Below are 21627 nucleotides of genomic sequence, written 5' to 3' on the forward strand. Positions count from 1 at the left end.
AAAGGATTGATTCACCCCGCGCCGCGCGCCGCAACGCTTCGCTTCGCGTTCGTGTGTTGTTCGCCTACGTAGTGCGCTGCGTTAGGATTAGCTAATACACAGTTAATGCCCTTTGAACCCAAATTCAATATGCTTGTGTTGGGATTCGTTTGTAGGTGGGCATAAATTAACATGATAACTCGTTTATTTTCAGTAAATTTCAGTTTTAGGTCAGGAGAACTCTTTCAGTTTACTTTTTACGAAATAGGAAACATTTTTTAAAGGAACTGTATTTTTTTGTTATTAATTAACGTAGCTGTTCCGATCCTAAAATGTTTTATACCTAAATATTTTTATATTTTATACACTTCAGAAGGCTAAATATAAAAATAAGTATTAGAACCGAAAATTTTAAAACATTGGAGATATTAAATGGACGACTTTACAAAAGATAGTAGGAGTTATGGTTTCAATGTTTGCTCCTATTACCCCACTGTGTATAGAATTCTGTATTTTGTATATTTCAATTAATTACTACTTACACACCGATAAACATTAAACATAAAAAAATATGTTAACAATGACAGAGGACACAACGCATTATTCACGCGTAAAATCAGTTTTAAATTTACCTCCCAAGGTTTCGAGGACGGCGTTGTCCCCTTGGTCTCGGAGAAGACTGACTAAAGTTGACATCAACATCTTCTAGACGCGCGAGTTTTTCGAACTACCCGCACTTGGTCTTGTTTATTAACTTAAAACCTCCTCCGTCCTCGAAACGTCGGGAGGTAAATTTAAAACTTATTTTACGCGATTAAGTCTCGTCGTTGTGAATAATAATGAGTAAAAATCGTGAAAGTTTTAATCAGTATAAAAAATATGATAATATGTAAGAGAATAACATACGTACCTACCTACCTATGTTAAAACCATCTGTCATTTATAAAAATGCATAAAATGAGATATCTCAAGCGACCACAAAATAATAAAAATACACACACATACACATTTATAAAATATAAATATACCGCTATAAATATTTTACACTAAATTACTTAAAGCTATTTTGTATTTTATGGTCGACCATAAATTCTTACTGCTCGACTCGCAGGTCCTTCAAAACAGCCAAGCGTAACATTTTTTATATGTTCACAATTTAACGATTCCTATTTTATCGTTTCTTGTAACTTATGATGACGTTGAATCTTTCATCCGATGCATTGTTACTTTTCAATTGGTGATGCTTTCTGTAGAAAACGAAGTCTCGGACATCTCGGGCCGGACCATTAATTTATTGTCGTAGTGATTTATATTTAATTAGGTACTTACCAACTTTTCAGACTGTATCTGCAAGATGGCTACTAGAGCCTACTCACTCAGAGAAAGCAGCTTCCGAACGAGCTCGAAGATCAACCATAGTTACATCATTATTTACAAACCACTTACACTAGCACTGTAACAAGAAAGTGGTGAAAAAGTAGAGCGCCTGAATCTCTGGCGATTACGAAGACATCGAGCAAAATTAAGTCACAAGAATGTAGCCGCCGATATGATATTCTGAATTAACAATCAAGTAACATAATCATCATCATCATGTCAGCCGATAGACGTCCACTGCTGGACATAGGCCTCCCCCAAGGCTCGCCACTCCGACCGATCCTGTGCCGCTCGCAACCACCGAATTCCCTCGACCTTCACCAGGTCGTCGCTCCATCTCGTTGGAGGCCTACCTGCAGTTCGTCTTCCGGTACGCGGACGCCACTCCAGAACCTTCCGGCCCCACCGGCCATCGGTTCTGCGAGCAATGTGCCCCGCCCACTGCCACTTAAGGTTTGCAATTCTGCGAGCTATGTCGGTAACCCTAGTTCTACTGCGGATATCATCATTTCTGACTCTATAACGCGGAGAAACCCCGAGCATAGCTCTCTCCATTGCCCTTTGCGTGACCTTGAGCCTTCTTATGAGGCCCATTGTTAGCACCCACGTCTCAGATCCGTATGTCATCACTGGCAACACACACTGGTCAAAGACTTTTGACTTAAGTAACATAATACAGGATGGGAAAATAAGAAATACACACTGTATTTTTTTTATTTTACTCTATGGAATATGGAATATATTTTAAGGCCAATTATGTAAATTTACTAGACTTATATTGACCGGGATATAGACCGTGATTAACTTTTGTATTCATTTTGAGTTTTTTTTTTTTTATGTGATGTTCAGCAAACGAGCAGACGAGCCGCCTGATGGAATAGTTGTTTTTGTTTTTGCATGTAACTGCGTCGAAATATCGGGGGCTCAAAAACAATACAAAAGGTAATCACGGTATATATCCCCGTCAATATAAGTCTAGTGAAACTAACCGTGAATCATTCAAGGCTCTTATGTAAATTTAGCTTAGTGTTTTAGATTTTTTAATTTAATTTGCGGTTTCATTTCACTGATCAAGATGATAGATCAACAACGTGAACGTGACAAATGCTCCCTCTTTTTGACCAATTATTCTCGTTCAAAATCTACATAAAAATTGCTTTCTATCATAATATTCCCAGCAAACACGAGGACGTATCAGAGTTCCCGTGGGAGGCATCTCGTCTGTTGATTAATCCGATGAGTTATTCGCCGCCTTAAATATAATAATTTTACGGTGTTGTTAAAACCTCGCTATAAAAGTGAAATATCCCTGTGCCAGCTACAGGTTGAATACGAACAGAATATTAAGTTACTTTGAAATAAATACTTTCACTTTTAATTGACTGTATTCAGGGGTGTAAAATTCTCCGCAGCTTTTTCAGTCGAGCTTTTCAATATGGTTAGTTTTATCTCGATGTAGATAGTTACAGCATTTAGTTTCAGACAGAAATCTAATTTTGTTGGGCGAGACCAGAATATTGACTTGCAGCCCGTTCGATTAGGTTAATAATAGTTGGCTTTGATTGTATTTAGGTGAATGCTACTAGGTATCCAATTTTCAAACGTAGTAGCGGAATATTTCATGATCACTTGAGGAATTTGATTGGTAAACGAGTATATATTGTACAGTACATCCAGCGGCAAATTTAATTGCAAATTCAAATAATTTTAGAACCGCGAAGTGCGAGGTAGACGCGGAAGGGGAGGGAGTAGGGTCGGGGGGTGTTTTAGTTTCGTGAGTGTTGCAATGGATCGCTGGCCAGCAGAGCAGTGTGCATAATTATGCTATTGAGGCGTCTCTAACCAAAGGATTTTCACTATGTAGCTACGCCTTGCTACGTTTTGCATTAATTTCGGAATATGCGGAAAACAGGGAAGGTCGACATGAAAAAGATACCTATTGTTAAAAAAGCCTGCTTCATAAAAATAAAAACTTTTTTCAAATAAAGAAAACCGACTTCAAAAAGGATGAAATAAAATATAATCATGTGCGTAACTTACTTTCTGTGCATCTCGCTCGTACTGGCATATTAGTTACGAAGACGTTAGCGAATATGTACCTACTAGTGGTAAGGCTACAGTTGCACTACATGGTGATCTTCGGGAGGAAATTCTTGAGTTACTTTAGAAAACACCAAAATCACCATACACGTGCCTTTAAAAATTGAGTTCCCTCAATTCCTCATGGATTCCATCACCAGATCATAACTAAAAATATTACGGAAACACATTGAGTCCTTCAAATAAAAAAAAATATTACTCAAATCGGATCACGGGTGCCGGAGTAATCGCTGAACATACTACATTTAAAAAATCGTCATCATTATCATCAAAACAATCATCATCATCTCGTCCACTTCATCGAATTGGTGGTTTTCGAAAGAAAATGCTCGAGTTGAAGAAAACACCAAATACATGCCCTTAAAAATTGAAGAGTTCCCTCAATTCCTCATGGATCCCATCATCAGATCAGAACCAGATTAATATGGGACCACCTTGGAGGTACTTACCTCCTTAATTTGAACGAAAAAGAATTACTCATATCGGACCACGAGTCTCGGAGTAATCGGTGAACATACATAAAAACAAACATAGCGTCAAATACAGAACCTCCTCCTTCTGGGTAAAGAGTCGGTTATTAATAGATTTGGTTAACATGTTGTTTTTAATTATATTTTGAAATCTTTAAACTCGGCTTTGGACATTCTGTTACCCCACTACGCATACCAGACGTAACACGTAACGTGACGTAACGGGATTTAGCAATGGTCATTGAGGCTAACATGCATTATGTAGGGTAGGACAGAAATGGCGGAATATCGTTCATAAGAAAATAAGAAGAACACGATTAGGTTTTATACTTTTATTTACGTATCCCATTTATATGTTACGATAATTTGAACAAAAACAACAATTTTGTGTAACTGTACAATAGTTTAAAAGATGTGCAAAGAATTGACGTTACCTTAAGTAAAACACAGCCATTAGATTAATGCCTACTTATGTCTATAATAATATAAGGACGTACCATTTCCGCTCTCTATCGCACACTCGTACCTAATTATACTGTTGTCCCGCCCATGATGCCGGCGGCCAATGCTACTGTGCACGCGAGACAGCAATATAATTATGCGCGTGCGATAGAGATAGGACGTTGCTGGTCGATGTACAAATTTTTTCGTGCTTAACGCCCTTACTTCAGTAAAACTAATTAACGCTCAGAGAAGCTACAAAACATTACATCTTTGAGAAATAAATGCTTTATTCTACTAAGATTAAACTACACACTTTGGGTACCTATAATTTAAATGTGCTTTATACATTTTAAGTTTATTTTTGTTAGCATTGTGTTATAATTTACAATATACAAAAAATATTTTCCCGTTTGATAAGCATTGACGAGGGTATATATGATCTTCATTTGTCTTCTTAAGTTAATGAGCAGAGGACACCGGCTGCGCGTGCGTAAACGAGCACGTGCGCGTAGTTACGCTTAGATGTTGGAGCCGTGCACGCACGCATCACGCAAGCTGTGTGCCATCTCCAATAAAGATCTGTATATTAACGAGCACAGTGCACGTGTACGGATACGCATCCGATGTGCAGAGGCCTTAAATGTAACTAACTGATCATCTGATTTAGGTATTTTTTTTCTATGGACATTTCATTAACATTGAACTAAATTTTAATTTTGAAACGTAGGCCGAGGAAAAAAGATGTATCTACACTTACATCTAATATCACTTGACATGATTAAATCGATCCTCATAAGCTCATAAACCTTGATATTATAGCGAAGACCCAAACTGCAACTACCGTATTTGCGTTCACGAAGGCTTTTCCACCTGCGAACAAAAACAACATAGGTAGTACTTATTTACAATTTTACAAGCTTTATTTAAGGCCCAGTAAGTTCGTGTTCCCACTGAGCGTAAGCGAGATGGCAGTGGGTGCCCGGGAGCGCAGATATCATGTTTCTTTTTTATTTGAATTTTTGTACCTACGTTTAAATAAAAAGTAATCGATACGTTCCTTCAAACATGTTATTGCCGATTTTTAGAAGCAATTTTCATATTTTTAGCTTTTGTGCATAATTTGTTACAAATTTTAAAGTGCATTTTAGACAGTAAAAAAATAAAATGACAAAAATGTACAAAAACAGCTGTTATTGCGTAATGGGATTTATGGGGGACTAATCATATGTCACTTAAAATGGAAATTTATGGCAAGGTAACTATTATTTTGAGAATACCATTGGTCCAACGGACGAGAGTGTGAAATATGTCGAGCATACGAAGTTTCCTAAAAAAGTTTTCCTAAGGAAGATAAAATTTTAACAAAAAAATGCCAACTTTTGTGTTTTCGACACCAATGGCTTTAAAGTACCACAACCTCCGTTAAAAATCGCGAATTTTAGTATAATATCTTGCATTTAACGTTGTTAAATACATTATTAATATACATGAAAATTTATAAAAAAATACCACGTTGTTTTTATTTAATACGACATTGAATTTTGTCTGTTTTGGTCAGAAGTTTCTACTTAATACAAATAATTTAGTATCAAAATGAATCCCTAAACACAAACAGTAAAGTTCTACGAACCTAAATAAATATTAGCTTCATATTCCCTAGTTGAGAGTTACATAACGAGGTCGCAGCGCTGACAGCGCCCCGCCTGGCGGTTATGACTCATAGTTGGTCACTATTTCCGAATAAACGATGTTAAACTAACTCGCCATGTCAGTTCATTTCATAATTAACCTTTTATATAATAAGTTAGCTTAAAGTTATATTTCATTTTCCATAATAAGTACCTACGTCAAAGAAAATTGTCTCTTTTGAGAGACTTGGTGCATTTAAACCAGATTTATTTTGAATTGTGAATCGTTTTGACAATTGTTTTTTTTTGAATAATTTCTTGAGAAGACACATTCACACACGTTTAATAAAACCCAAGCGATAAACGCAATGATTAAAGTTTATTTAAACTGCAACGAGACTAAAATTGGAGAAGTTAGGACGCAATAGGTAGCTAGTAGATACCCCACAAAACTTCATTATTGACATTAACGCTGTAGCCGTTTGTAGACGCAATACATTATACTAAAAAAAAAAAAACGTTTATTCAAAGGTCTTACTTACAACTAAATACATATTTTCTTCTGCCAAACCACACAGTGGTTTGTTGGCAGACGAGGCTCCTTTGCGTTTGTGTTAGCTGTTGATATGTAACTTAACTTTATCTTAAACCTAAACTTACCTACTTAACCCTTTACTGCATGCGCAGCCTTAACATTTACCTAATTTAACATTTAACCAACCTTTATTAGAAACGTATTTAGAGAGCTGCGTCCTCGAGTAGACGGTGACGGTGGCGCTAGCATCGCGCAGCACGGGCGGGTCGACTTGCAGCACGGACTCGCATCGCACGCGCAGCGCGCCGCTGGCGGCGGCGGGCACGCGCACGCGCAGCACGCGCCACGACGCGCGCAGCCCGCCCGCCAGCGGCGCGCTCAGCTCCGTGTGCTGCCACGCCTCGGGCTGTAATAATACGTCTATTACCATCTCTGACTCTTATCCACACTTCATGTAATATTCGTATAAACAATACAAATAGATACATTTTTATCGATATGACTTAACGAACAGCATTATAAACTATTTAAAACGTTCACGTTTTGCTAATATAGTACAATCCGCTTATAATAACATCGAAGGGAAGTGACAAACACGTCATACTAAGCAGATGTCATATAAAGCATAGTTGATTAATATTTTTGTTATTTTTTCCAAATTAATCTCAAATTCCTTTGTGAGAGATGAGTTTTATTAACCTTGTACCAATTATCAATTTGTCCCACAGAATCAAAACTAAGACAACAAGAAGTCAGAGTCAAGTTCAATATTAAGAATATGCGTCGTTGTGGACTTGGCCGGAAAAAGAATTGAGACCTATGGGTGCCAAGTTCTAGTTCGCTTGAGATGTAATTAAAGTTCAGGATTTGTCTTAGCTAGTTTTTATACCAACAAACAAAATTTTAGAAAAGTAACAAACAAATATTATTATAGCGTGTACGTAAAAACTAGCCAAGTCAACTCCTGAACTTTAGTTACATCCCAAGCGAACTAGAACTTGGCACCCATATAAATCTCAATTATTTATCCAGCGAAGTCAACAACGACGCATATTCCTAATATTGAACTCGGCTCTCATTTCACATTTATGTTTTTGATGGTAAAGTTTTACAAGATTCCTTTAAGTAGTGACATTTTCATTTTTTTTTTCTTAGAATATCATTATGTATAATCTTAATTACCTAGACTTATATTGACCGGGATATAGACTGTGATTACCTTTTGTATAAGTCAATATAAGTCTAGTGAAACTAACCATGAATCATTCAAATACCTAATTTTAATTATGCTAACTTAAACTAGGAGTAGTTAAACAGGAATAAAGAAGATAATGAAATGTTAAAATAATTCTGTAATTAATTCCCCGAGTCCCGATTTCCAGTGAAATTTAATTAACCTAAATGGAATAGCAATCTCAATTATTTCAAGTCCCCGCAATCCTATTATGTAGGTGAATCTCCCGATAAGCTAATTAGTCAATCACAGCTCACAGCCTAGATTTTACTCGCACTCTCTTTATTAACCTCCCAAGGCCCAATGTGCATTACATTGTACACTGTTTCAATCTAATTCGAACTTTTCAAAAACTAAATAAGATAGCATCTCTTTTGTTTCATTGTTTTCTAAAACAAACGAAAGTCACCCTAATCTACTATACATTTCAAATGTGGGGTGGGTCTTACGAGGGGGAACAATCGTTTGTAGGTAATATTTGTCAGATACATTTATCGGAATAATACATAGAACATATAATCTGTTAGAATTAACTTTTGTAGGAACGACTTGCGCATAATTACAATCCATGTGGCCATAGTGGAAGTGGACTTGATGTATCTCTATTGTGTGATTTGTAATCGTCAAATAACCAAACCTACCACCAACCTCGTGTAATTAATTTAATAACGAAATGGAATAAGTATTCTATGTACTCGTATACAGCGTGCATATTTGGTGAAAATAAATATAATTTCAAGTGGTATAAAATAAATATAATTCCAAGAGTGGTATAAAATAATATTAGGGTTAAATTTAACTTGAAAAATGTTTTAACTTGGAACGCTTTACGTTATAAACAAAAACGTCACTGACACGCCAAGGTCCCGGGCGCAAGCGAGCTAATGTAAACCTTACTTGAAAGTGTGAAGGTTAGTTTCAGCGTCCGCCATAACACTGTCCATGGCGCGGTGGGCACGAGTGTTCTTGGCTTTTAAAAGGTCAATGCATTGAAACTCTATCTCTGTAGTCTATATGTAGTCTCGTAACTTGTATTCCAAATTTCATTAATAGAATAGTCTGTTAACAGGGTCAACGCGTCCTCTGGGCGCGTTCATCGCCCTTATTGTGTAGGCTTGATATTGCCACCAACCTTTTGTATTTCGTTGTCGATGTACCAATTAATGTCTGAGGGCGGCAGCGAATAGTCCGTCGAACAGTTCAGCAGCATCTGCTCTCCCGGCCGCACCAGATTCGGAGCTCCACTTATAACTGGGTCCTTGTCCGGCATCGCTGCAGGTAAAATAATTTGAATAAATCATAAAGTTGTAGTAAGCTTATTAAGTTAGCCATGAAGTTGAAGAAAAATAAATAAGTCTGAAGAGAATTGAGTCATTTATTTTTTTTAAGACAAAAAGTTTAGACAAAGGATTGAAGTGCAATTAAATCTAAGTGTAGAAGCGCTAGAAGTGGCGGTGCGACGTCTCGTTACAGCAGAATCAAAGAAATCTCTCGGCAAATTTACAAGTACCGTATTTTTACTAAATAGGTAGGTATTAAATTAAGTCGGCCCTTAAATCTGGTAATATTATTTAATTATTTGAATTTTATTTTACGAAAATTGAGAAAATCTTTATTAACGTTTCGGCGTTTCGGAATCTAAAATAATTATTTGTAAAATTAGAAACAAATGTCACATAAAAGCGTATTTCATAAATACACGCAATTCGCTCTCGGAAAATTGCTTGCCGCAGCACAAGTGTCTGAGTAAAGATAAGCTTTGTTATTTCTCGCTTTCATTTAGATAAGCCATCTCCGTGAAATGAATATCTTGCTGAAGAAAGCAATACAAAACGATATACCTACCCGACATGTCGTGTAGGTTACCTGCGCTTTTACTCCAGTCAAATTTTATCAGTTTAGATTGATTTGCATTTTCGAATCTGCGAACGTTGTCAATAGTCATCATGTATCCGGAACCAGCGAAGTTGTCAATAGGACTATTTACAGTTAGGATAAGTTTTTAACCGTAGCATACTTATTAAAGAAACAAATGTAGCGACCACGGGGACGTCTTCGGGGACCGCCTTAGCCTTTCCGTAACCCACAAAGAAATAAAACCAGTCAGGTTGAAAAAAGGATAAACCAATGCTAATTCTCACCAACAACAGTCATGTGTTTGGTCTGCCTGGCGATCTGGAACATGGGTCCCTCGGTGGAGACCTCGCAGGTGTAGGCCGCCCTCGTGGCCTGCGGCAGCGGCATGACGCGCACCACGCACGACTCCTGCTCGCATGACCCGCCTTGCACCATGACGCCGGTCACGTTGAACAAGCGGATCTGCGTCTGTAGAAAGAAACAGGTGGTTAAAAATAAGCCGCTTGACGGTAAACTATTTGTTGATCAACTTTTGTCAAAGAAACGGACGATTTTTCTAAGTGTACAGTCAGTAGCAATAGTAGGTAGCGGATGAAACAAAAGTATTTCGTATTCGTCGGTGCAATGTGCAATATACAATCATAATTTCATTTTTAAAAGGATACTTAAAATGTCAGTAAGAATTTATATTTCATGCTTATTGGAGAACATTAGCATAGGTAACCATTAAGAACAGAAAGTGAATAGGCTGTTGTTACTGAACCGGTGAGCTCCATCTTAGGCCCTGTCTTCACTTTCCATCAGGTATGTCTAGGGCCAATCGCCGATCAGTTTATAATAAAATAAAATAACAGAACATGGCACTAGCAAGATACAGACTACTTAGGTACTTCAAAATCCTTATAGCATTCATGCAAAACCTTTGCTAGATTCTACTTAAAATGTAGGTAGGTATTTATGAAGGTAAAATGGGTCAAATAAGCCTTGGTATATTATTTTTGAACGACGACAGGCGCTCAATTATTAATGAGATGTGCTTCACGAGGAAGACCCTGTAATAAATTACAAATTTATATCCTTCCGTGACGAACAAAGCCTCAAAATTACGTCTTTGGTTTCACTTAAAACACTGAAAATAAATACTTTGATAGTATTGCCTTAAGTTTTTCTAAACTTTGCTCAAAACAAGTCGTGTTTTATTACAAAATTATATTTTGGCAAACTACTACGTTAAAAAAATATTGTTTTTGGACAAGTACAGACGTTCTTAGTTATGTAGGTACCTACATTTCATACAGGGTAGATTCTAACGTACCTACATGGTACCTCCCTATTACAAATAAGTTTTCTTATTGGCGAATATCTACGAACATGTGAATATCGTTTATCTAGTAAACAAAAGATACATTTCAAAACATACATGCTGGAAATGTCTATTAATGTCAATAAATGTATATATTTCCTGCGGCAATATCGAAGGCAGCAATGTTAATCTCAATAGAAAATGCCAAGGTCCTTGATAAATGGAATTTTCCATTTGAGTTTAAGTTTTAACCTTACAGAAGTACAAGTTTGGGAACAAATCAAATTATTTTGTTAAATATTACTAAGATGGCATATAGTCGAGAAATTGGGACGGGTACCGCCGTGGCGAGGTGGCCTAGGTGTTCGTGGCGTTAGCCGCGATAGCTAAAGACGCCGGTTCGAATCCGGCCTTCACCACTGGAGGGCTTCGTCACTTTTTCTTTGATATATGACATCTAATTACAGTTTTTAACTTACGGAAGTACTTGAGTCTTCAAAATTCATATTGTCGTCACGATAGTAATATAAACTTATAAACTGTTTAACCTTTTGCGAGGGATTGTATCGGAAGATCTCGTGCAGGTCGCGGTACCACTTGACGGAGTGCAGTTTCTGGTCGTCCATGTGGAAGTGGCAGCTAAGCTCCGCCGCGCGCCGCGGGTCCGCGTGCAGGGGCACCTTCAGCTGCGTTATCTCGTGGCCCGACGTTAGGGCTGTCAACAAGGAAACAACGTTATTAAAACAATACCTATGGGTCAATCTGGCACGTATATCGTCGCAGACTATAAGTAAATGCATACTGTGTAGTTTTAGATGATTCATCTACAATAATCATTCTTATTATGGAATTAACTCCTTTCCGAGGTTTTCTTAAGGGGAGCGAATTTAAGTAAGATTAAAAAGGGAAAGTAGGGTTAGGGTATAACGTATGGTCGGGTAAGGGTATAAAGGGTAAAAGGGTAAGGGTAAACGGTAAAGGGTTATCGTTAAATAACGAATGTATTTCAAATTTAAACTAGTGCATTATAATAAGTAAAATCTTTCATATCCCTATCACTTCATAGTATAAAACAAAGTCGCTTTCCGCTGTCTGTCCGTCCGTCTGTCTCTATGTATGCTTAGATCTTTAAAACTACAGAACGGATTTTGATGCGGTTTTTTTATATAGATAGAGTGATTCAAGAGGAAAGTTTATTTGTATAATTTGTAAAGGTTTTGTGTAAATTAGTTGAACTACCCGTTCGAAGCCGGGGCGGGTCGCTAGTATAATATATAATCTTAATTAGTACTGAACGTTTAACACAAATTGCAATGTGCCCACAGAAATTTAACGTTAGCAAAATAGGTTTTAAATTATGACAAATTGTATACTGGGCAAACTTGGTAAACGCACGGGCAAATGTTTGTTCGCTAGGGGCACGCCCGTAAACATGCGGTTAATGCAGCCAATTTTGAGCCAGCGACCTGCAGCGTATGGCCCATGAATTCACATCGCGCAATTCGGGCATAGCGATGTTTGCGGAAATGTACAGTCGGTGCCCTTACATAATAAGTATCCACTTTTCTATACACAGTTAGTATGGCGACGTGTGTACTAGGTATACTCGTATGGTACAATTTTTAGTATTTCTTGAAACTGTATTAAAGGTTTCGAGGCCAACTCTAGTGTAATTAAGTACCTTTAATTATATCCAGTAACTGAAATAGAGACCAACGACATTTGGACGTAAATAAGGTTGCATTCGACTCTCAATCTAATGATTAGAGTATTTTCGTAAGCTTTCCAATACAATCTAGAGTGGTATATTTTTAGCCAATTCAACAGCGATTCGGGAGTGACAGCGATGGACATTCGGAATGTCTCGTGCCATTACCGGTTAAGGTTAGTTTAGGATCAGCAAGTACTTATTAAAAACTCAAGACTGTTGACAAAGCTGACGAGCACCAACTTTGCAAATTAAATGAAAGCATTTAAGTAATTTTCGAATAGTTGTTCTTATACTATAGTGTAGTCCCATGGAATATTTTTTGCTAAAACCGATGTCCATAAAGAATATCAGTCTATGACGGCTTCATTTAAATTTTTCTCGAACTTTTTGCTTTTGACCTTTTATTGGAACTTCTTTTTTACGCTTTTGGTGTCATACTAATCCCACCAAAAACATTTTCATGTTAAATGTTGCCAAGACGGAACCATAAGGCTCGCACTGTCAAAAAGTTATCAGATGTCATGTGAGATACGCTTCTAACTCTACAAGCCCTAACTTCACAATATACCTTAGTCAAAATATGTGGCTTGGCCGTTTCGCTACTACAAGAACTATTGTACCTATTTATAACAAAAAACTAATGAACAGTGAATACATTTTTCATCGATGTGAGTGAGTGAGTGACCTAATCTGGATTTTTAAGATATTAATGAAATCTAAAGAATAAGAGATATGCAATCGAAACTTTTTATGTTTAATTATTCCACTATCTCCGACATATCCCGAGAATTTAGTTTATCTGATTTATCCAAACCCAAGTTATAAGGGTTCAATAAAACGACAAAGCGCTTTAAGTGAAGGTAAGTAAGCTTAAGCGTACCTAAGCTTCGCTTGGCTTGTCTTGGCGTAGTTTAGGAATTGCAAAAATAATAAATTATTTCAGTTACGTTTAAAAACACAACACACGAAGCAGTACGACAATGACCAAAACCTAACTCAAAAACAAGAAGAAATAAAATTTATTTCAAGCTATTTTTGTTCTTTGATTACCTAGTGTGGTTTGATGCTGCGCTGGACAAAAGCACACATAAGTTTTCTCCAAATTGTTTTTCTCTATATTGCGCCCTAGATATGAACTTAGTTTCAATAATTGTGTGCAACCTAAAACCCACTCAAATCTTGCAGCAGGTGATATCGGAAAATTGTATTGGAATAAGAGCCCTCGTCTCCGGGTGATGCAGTCAGCGAAGTGCACAGTAACGGTATAACAGCCGCATCCTCTCCCAACGATCAAATGCCATCGAATCAAAATGTTTGCACGCCAAATATTTAACCGATATTTGCAACGATGGTAAACGTCTTTTAAAGAGTAATTTACTGTAATATTCCTAGATAATTTATTCTCCAAACGGAAATTCCAGTCCATTTACTCTACTTTAGCACTTTGGTTCGGCGGAGGGAAAGAAATGCTTTTAATAAAAGTAATTTCGGAACAAATTTACTCGGATCGGCTTGGATAAAGGTTGAATAATAATTATGGTGGAGGGTTCCCGTAATTTGTTTAAGTACTACAGATATTTAGACGAAGTGGCAGAATTGGAATTATTATTCAAAATTTTTGCTCGAATTGTTACTTTTGAATATTCATTGTTCTAACAATATTTCACAATTTCGGCATACATTTTTAGTTAAAAATTGTTTACCAATTTGTTTTTAACGTTCTTAATTTAATCTTTTTCATGTGAATTTGCTTTCATGTTGGAAGAAATGCATGATAAAGCCGATAAAGGTTTTTTCATCTCTTTCTCTATCTTGTTAATAAATGTACTTACTACTTTGTAGTTACTTATATCGTTTTCACCTCAGCAGCTCGAACAAGTCTACTTTCGTCACTCCCTGGAGTGAGGAAAGTGCGACTTTCCTCACTCCAGGGAGTGAAACAATGTAGCTTTTTAATTTAGTGAAGGCCATGAACTTCATACTTTTATTACATTTTTTTTTATGGTATGGTACGGTACGGTACGGTACGGTACGGTACGGTACGGTACGGCACGGTCCGGTCCGGTCCGGTCCGGTCTCGTATCGTATCGTATCTTATCGCATCGTACATATTATAATACTTTTTTTTTTCTGTTTATTCTGTGTAATTCGAAATACTTACATTTTAACCTTTAATATGTTCTCACTACTGAGGTGAAAAATTATGTGTGCAACACGAGAGCAAAGTTATTTTACATCTCGTGTTTTTGAGAACTCTCGCAAGAACTCGCGAAACATAAACACTCGCAAGAAAAACCAACTTTCCTCTCTTGTTGCACAAATAACTATTGTTGCGTTTTTATGTTAAAAAAATAAGGTAAGTGAGTATCATTTAACCCAAAGTACCTACTAGTTAAGTATGAACAGCATTCAATAACAGTGCCTACTAGTGTGAATAAATAACCGAAAAATAACGATCCTCACTTTAAGTGAAAACGTGAAGTGACTAGATAATTCATCACGAACTTATTGTACGGCCTACATTAACAATGATATACGCCGCTCTGTGCTCGGAAGTCAGTAAGCCAGACCGTGGCAGGCGCGTGAGGAATTGCCTCTTCCTCGCCGCATGAGACTTGTACTAATAATAAACATTTCTGCAATAACTAAGCCTGATCACAATACGTGTTAATAGTTATATGCCGTGGATTCATTACCGCCCTTGGGAATATTACCTTGCTCTCTAGAATATTGTTCAAACAAAGGAGAAATTGATGTAATGAATAATAAAGTGTTTTCTATTAATAATAAACGATTATTAATATGTGACGTTTTCAAACAAAAGGTACCACATTGTCGCTTGTTGATAAGGTTGATTTCTAATTGAAGCTATATGGAAATAGCGCCTTACTGACAAGCGACAATAAGTACCCTTTTGGTTGAAAATGGCACATATGTTTAATGAAACTCGTTATGTACCGAGCATTTATTAAACAGTATTGGTCAAACTTCCTCCTTACGAATTCACCACAATATTCACGATTACCGACTTTTGGAAATGATATTAATCAGTAAAAAGTTCGTATCTTTTAGTTCGTTAATATGTTATGTCAATAATGTATGGAAAATCTGAATTCCCCAAAGAATTGAATTGTAATTTATTATTAATAACAGAGTTACAGGACAATCAATACATTATATGACAATTATTAATAAAATTTATGTTATATTAATTAATATTACTATGTGTCCTAAATTCTTATTTAAAAAAGTAATATGCGGGAATATGCATATTCTCGCACTATGTTTCTAATTGAAAAGATAGGCTGATTCAAAAATCTTCATATGCATAAAATTCTAAGCGGCAACCACTTTTTCAGTCCAACCTAAACACACGATGCCAACAGGAATATTTCTGGTAATATTCCCGGGAAAGGACATCCTAACGTACCTATTACTCTAATTAAGTATTCCCATGTACCGCCCTCGCCCTAATTTACAGCTTCAACTTCACTTATAAATAAAAGTAAGTTTATTCAAACAAAGCCCAAGGGCTTATCCTTATCTTTTGCGATAATAAAAACAAAGGCTCTTGAAGTTATGATTGTACCCGTCATTAATATCGTGGGCGATCCACGAGCCAAACTTTTCTCGTTTTATTCGTACTTCCGTTTCGTTGATAGGTACTTTATTACTCATCTAAATATCCTTAACTTTATTTCATAACTGGCAACTTTTGAAATTTTATTAACATTTTTCACACATTTCAGTGCTGGAAAATACGTTGCTCTTGAAATGGTATCAATGGCAAAAAAGAATTGTCGCCTGTTCTGTCCACAATATTATATTGGGAGCAGCCATTTTCTCTAGAAACGGACAAAACAAATGATATCCGCAATTTACTAGACCCTACGAGTTATATCTATCTTTGACCATACTCATAGTGTTGTGTGGGGTTGTGTTCCTGCCGGTGAGTAAGGTTGCCAGAGCTCAACGAGAGTGCGGAGTGTTAGGGTCGGCTACGCGCATGTAACTTCTCTGGAGTTGCAAGCGTACATGGGCTAGGGAGACTGCATAACATCAGGCGGGCCGTATGCTTGTTTGCCACCGACGTAGTATAATTTATTTTATAGACGATATACAGTCAAACAGATAGAGAGGGTCAAATATATTCTAGCACCCATTTGTTAGCATGGAAAGAAGGATTTATTTCTATATATTTAGCCCCGTCACTAATCTATATATATATATTACGCGAGGCCGATTTTTGTTCATCCCATCAGATCTACAGTTATGGTCCGATTTTAATAAATTATATGTCATTTGATTCGTCTCATGCTACAGATTTGCAATAAGCTCTTAGTTTTTTGATTTTTCCCGAAAAAGTACTAAAAAGTTAATTTGAAAAAATGTACCACGTGACCTTTGTTCTGACTTGAGATTGAATTGAACTCAAACCTATATATGTAAGGTATCCAATCCATTCAAATATTTGTTTTGAGACTGTAACATGCATAGACCACACTAAAAATTATATTAAAACACCATAAAATTTTATTATTGTGTTTAACAACATGTCAGACATGTGTCATCCACATCGTACTCATCAAGATGATTCGGTTGTGTTTTTTTTTTTTTAAATGTTTGTTACTCCATAACTCCGTCATTTCTGGACCGATTTTGAAAATTCTTTTTTTAATTGTAAGTATACATACAGATTGGTCCCGTTTTTGTCAAAAAGCAGCTCTGATGATGGGATTCATGAGGAATCGAGGGAACTCCTCAAATGCTAAAGGCATAATATAGTGATTTTAGTATTTTCATCAACAAATCAAGCACTTACATTTAAAAAAGTGACATTTGATGAAGTGGAACTGCTGATGATGATCAGAACGGAACTCTTCAATGACGCATAGTTCACGTTTGGCGATTTGTCCTCTTCGTTATGTTTGTTAAGCAAGTTAGGTTTTCAAGAAACATTTTTGTCAAGCTCGAGTTCTGATGATGAAACCCACGAGGAACCGAGGGAACTCCTCAAATGTGAAAGGCATACATATAGTGATTTTTGTATTTTCATCAACAAATCCAGCATTTACATTTAAAAAAGTGACATTTAATGAAGTGGAACTGCTGATGATGATCAGAATGGAACTCTTCAATGACACATAGTTCACGTTTGGCGATTTGTTCTCTTCCTTATGGACCCAAACCCAAACTTGGACCCGGACTCGGACCCGGACCCGGGTCTGAACATGGACCCCAACTCGGACCCGGACCCGGACCGAACTGACCCAAACCTGGACCCGGACAGCCGGACACGGACACGGACTCGGATCCGGACCCAGACCCGGACCCGGAAATGCTACTAGAAAAGTGGGTTAGGTGGGTGGTGGGTAGCTTTTGAACTGCGATTCTCACAGAACAGAACTGCTATCAGAAAAGTAGGTTAGGTTAGGTTTGAGCTGCGACCCTTACAAAAACGAAATGCTACTAGAAAAGTGGGTCGGTTTACCTCCTTTTCTACATAATTAGGCAAAAGATGCTGTCTTTTTCATTTTATTGTCTGGAATCTAAGAATGCTTTCAGCGGCATCCCCCATTGAAGTCGGTTTTTTTTCTTAAAAATTATTTTATTGTTGCTTTGGCACATAGAAGGTAGGATCCTATAGAAGTGGCTTACCGCGTGCGCCCGTGAGGGACAGAATTTGTAGCCCACCAGCCCACCATAAACCATACAAAACGGTGGGGAAAAGCATCTATATTTACTTCAAAAAGCACGTATGGCGAGGTTTGTTCTTATGAGGATGTTAAATGATGTCGGATCTTTAAGGTAAACGGTCAGCCAATGGAGTTGGCAACTGTCAAAGGTTTGCAGAGATGGCGCCACCATAGCTTGCCCCTTTTTCTATGAGATTTGGCTTAAAGGGCTGGCATCCAGGGAATTAGAAAAACAAAAATTTGACTCAATTGTAGGGATTGACAGGGCAAGCTATGCTGGCGCCCTCTGCTAATTATGTCGACCGGCCAACCCCATTTTCCGCATCGGTCCGCGCCCTTGGTGCGGTGCGGCGTATGTGCGATCGTATGTAAAATGTGCGAGGTGTGGTAGTCTCTAACGGCTTTTACGATAGTCTGTTAAATACGGCTATAATATTCCTTTCTCGCTCTAACTTAAAGCTGCGTCCTTAACGTACGTACGGTGACCACCTTGCGTACTATCGATACGTGCGCCGCATCGCACCAAGGTCGCGGTGAGGTATGGTAGTCTCTAACGGCTTTTACGATAGTCTATTAAATACGGCTATAAAGCGGCTAACACATTACCGCACTGTGGCTTACTTATGGGTAAGTAAGAGCGAGAAAGCAATATCTCTTTCTCGCTCTTACTTATAGGTGCATTGCACAATGACCGGTGCGGTGCGGTAATGTGTTAGGCGCTTAAGGTGGGGGCCGTACACCGAGAGCGAGAAAGAGATATTTTGACGGTACCAAGGTCGCGGTCCAGTCCTTGTACAGACTTTAAAAAAAGTAAATTTAAAAAAAACTAAATGAGGTTCAAGGGCCAGACACTCTTTGATAGAGAAAGATAGTCTTATTGCGATTCCTATAAGAGGAGAGAGAAAATAGTGCCATGCTTTATTTTTATCACCGACCGGGCATTTTTTCATGGTCGGGTTTGCTATGATGGCTAACCCGACCATGAAAAAATGCCGAATGAAATGGAGGCGATGGTGAAATACCGAAATTTATAAGAGTGAAAGAGAAAAAACCGGCCAAGTGCGAGTCGGACTCGCCCACCGAGGGTTCCGTACTTTTTAGTATTTGTTGTTGTAGCGGCAACATAAATACATCATCTGTGAAAATTTCAACTGTCTAGCTATCACGGTTCGTGAGATACAGCCTGGTGACAGACAGACGGACAGCGGAGTCTTAGTAATAGGGTCCCGATTTTACCCTTTGGGTACGGAACCCTAAAAAGGATTGTGCTGCCATACATGTAACTGTCAATACATGAATATGTCTTTCTCTTAACCCTGGTCCATGGAGACTATATAAAGGAGCCAAATCTCTATGTACGAAAAGTGTCCATCAAAAAACAGTAATTAGGCGGCGCCACCATACACCGAAATACTACTAAAAACAACCTACGTAATTTGGTCGGGCTATTTGTTGCCTTATATGGTTCATGTTATACACATGTCCCAGAGCCTAACTAGCGCCACCGGAGAGATTAGGAACTATTATTTAAAGCTGAAAGCGGTCACTTTTGCAACAATTCTGCTTCTTCTTTCTATACCATCCATACCCTGGTCGCTCGGTTTCATGTCTATAACTACGTGTATATATACTATGTCTATTATTAGGTCAGAGGGTCTACCGCGAAAACCGAAATTCGCAAATTGCGGGGATCTTTCTCTTTTACTCCAATGAAGGCGTAATTAGAGTGACAGAGAAAGATGCCCGCAATTTGAACTTCGATTTTCGCGGTATAGCCCAGACACGGAATGTCACGGAATGTTTGTAAACTTCAGTCTCATGAATAATAGGAAAAAGAGAATTAAATATAAATTATACTCTAGCCCTATGAAATTTTAGGCATGAGAGCCAAATGACAAGAAGGAATCCTATTCACGAAATCTTGATTTACCGTATCATATCGCGGTCGCGTATCATGATTTTTAGTTTAGAAAGATGCGAAAAGATAGACAATAATTATGTCTTTTTTGCATCAAAACTAACGATCACAAAACATGCTGGTAGGTGCTACGCGACCGAAATATAATACGCTAAAATTATACAAACGTGTCGCCATTTTATAAGAAATAATTATGTGTAAGATTTCATATTCTGTGGGTATAGTCAGCATCAAATAGATAGTGACAGCCAGTGATACATCTGAAGACGTCACATTTCCTGATTTCATTAAGCGTTCAGTCTTAGGCTGCCTGTCCACAGAAGCGGAGCGAGGTGGCGGAGCGATGAGCGAGGAAAAAATCCACCGACTGAATGGCATAAAATCTCCGTTCTGAAATTTTAATGAAATTCTATTGCTGGATATTTTCCCCGCTTACCGCTCCGCTTCAGTGGACAGGCAACCTAACTTTTAGAACCATACTCTAGCGGCGTTTTGACGCCGCAACAGGTCTCTAGTATCTATTTGATACTGGTGTGCTGGTGTGTTTGCAAAATGTGTTTATTTGTTTAATACGAAGTTTCAATATATCATACTAAAACGATGCTTATATTTGATATTTGACTCGACTATACATTAATGAACAAATATTAAATACGTAGTTTAGTTACTTTACTACTGAACAATTTCATAGTTCAGGATTAGCTCCATTTATTCGATATACGCGTTGTAAAATCTGAAACTATCGGTGGTCATGGTCCAGCTCGGCTATACAATAGTAATTTACCAAAATCTGTTGGCCGTCTCCGTGCACTTATCGTTCCATTAGATAAAATTGTCAATTCGTATCCGGCAGTGACCTCAATCGAGTCACATAATGGCGCGGTCGGCGTTTTGGAAGGACCACAGTAATTGCGACGGAGCAATGGATGGGATCATCACGGTACCCGAATGAATTGACGTATCTAACCACTTTCTCTTAAGATTGACGTTTAATCCTAGCTGTCACTAGGAAAACAAGAAACAAGTAAAGTTAATCTTTCATTCGGATTGTGAGAGCAGCAGCGTGAAATGGGAGATGTCACTGTCAATTTACTTGATAAATTATGTTGCAATCGTGGTCGCATTGCTCTCGCGATTGGAAAGTACAAGTCCATTAAAACGAAAGTGGACGACCCGCGCGAAATTGTTTTTTTCATACAAACGTAGTCCTCATTTTCCTCTATGAATATTAACTTTATTAAAAATATTTTGATACAATTTGTTCTATATCAACCCAAGCTATTCTAAAAAAATCAAAGTCCCGTTTTTACCTTTTGGGTACGGAACCCTATAAAAGGCATAGCTATGGTTAATATACATCAAGTTATGCAAAAAT

General features: G+C 37.7%; 1 protein-coding gene across 1 annotated transcript in view; it reads right to left on the reverse strand.

The window, feature by feature from the left end:
- Positions 1-4243: 4243 nt before the first annotated feature.
- Positions 4244-21627, reverse strand: part of LOC134743867 (uncharacterized) — a 28195-nt gene continuing 10811 nt past the window's right edge. The window contains exons 2-7 of the mRNA XM_063677494.1: positions 11476-11642; positions 9909-10092; positions 8900-9039; positions 6720-6939; positions 4585-5240; positions 4244-4401 (exon numbers count right to left, since the gene is read on the reverse strand). Of these exons, the coding sequence (XP_063533564.1) occupies positions 5161-5240; positions 6720-6939; positions 8900-9039; positions 9909-10092; positions 11476-11642 (791 nt within the window). The 3' untranslated portion in view covers positions 4244-4401; positions 4585-5160. The remainder of the gene's footprint in view (positions 4402-4584; positions 5241-6719; positions 6940-8899; positions 9040-9908; positions 10093-11475; positions 11643-21627) is intronic.

This window comes from Cydia strobilella, chromosome 9 (assembly GCF_947568885.1).
Source record: "Cydia strobilella chromosome 9, ilCydStro3.1, whole genome shotgun sequence".
Taxonomy (NCBI): domain Eukaryota; kingdom Metazoa; phylum Arthropoda; class Insecta; order Lepidoptera; family Tortricidae; genus Cydia; species Cydia strobilella.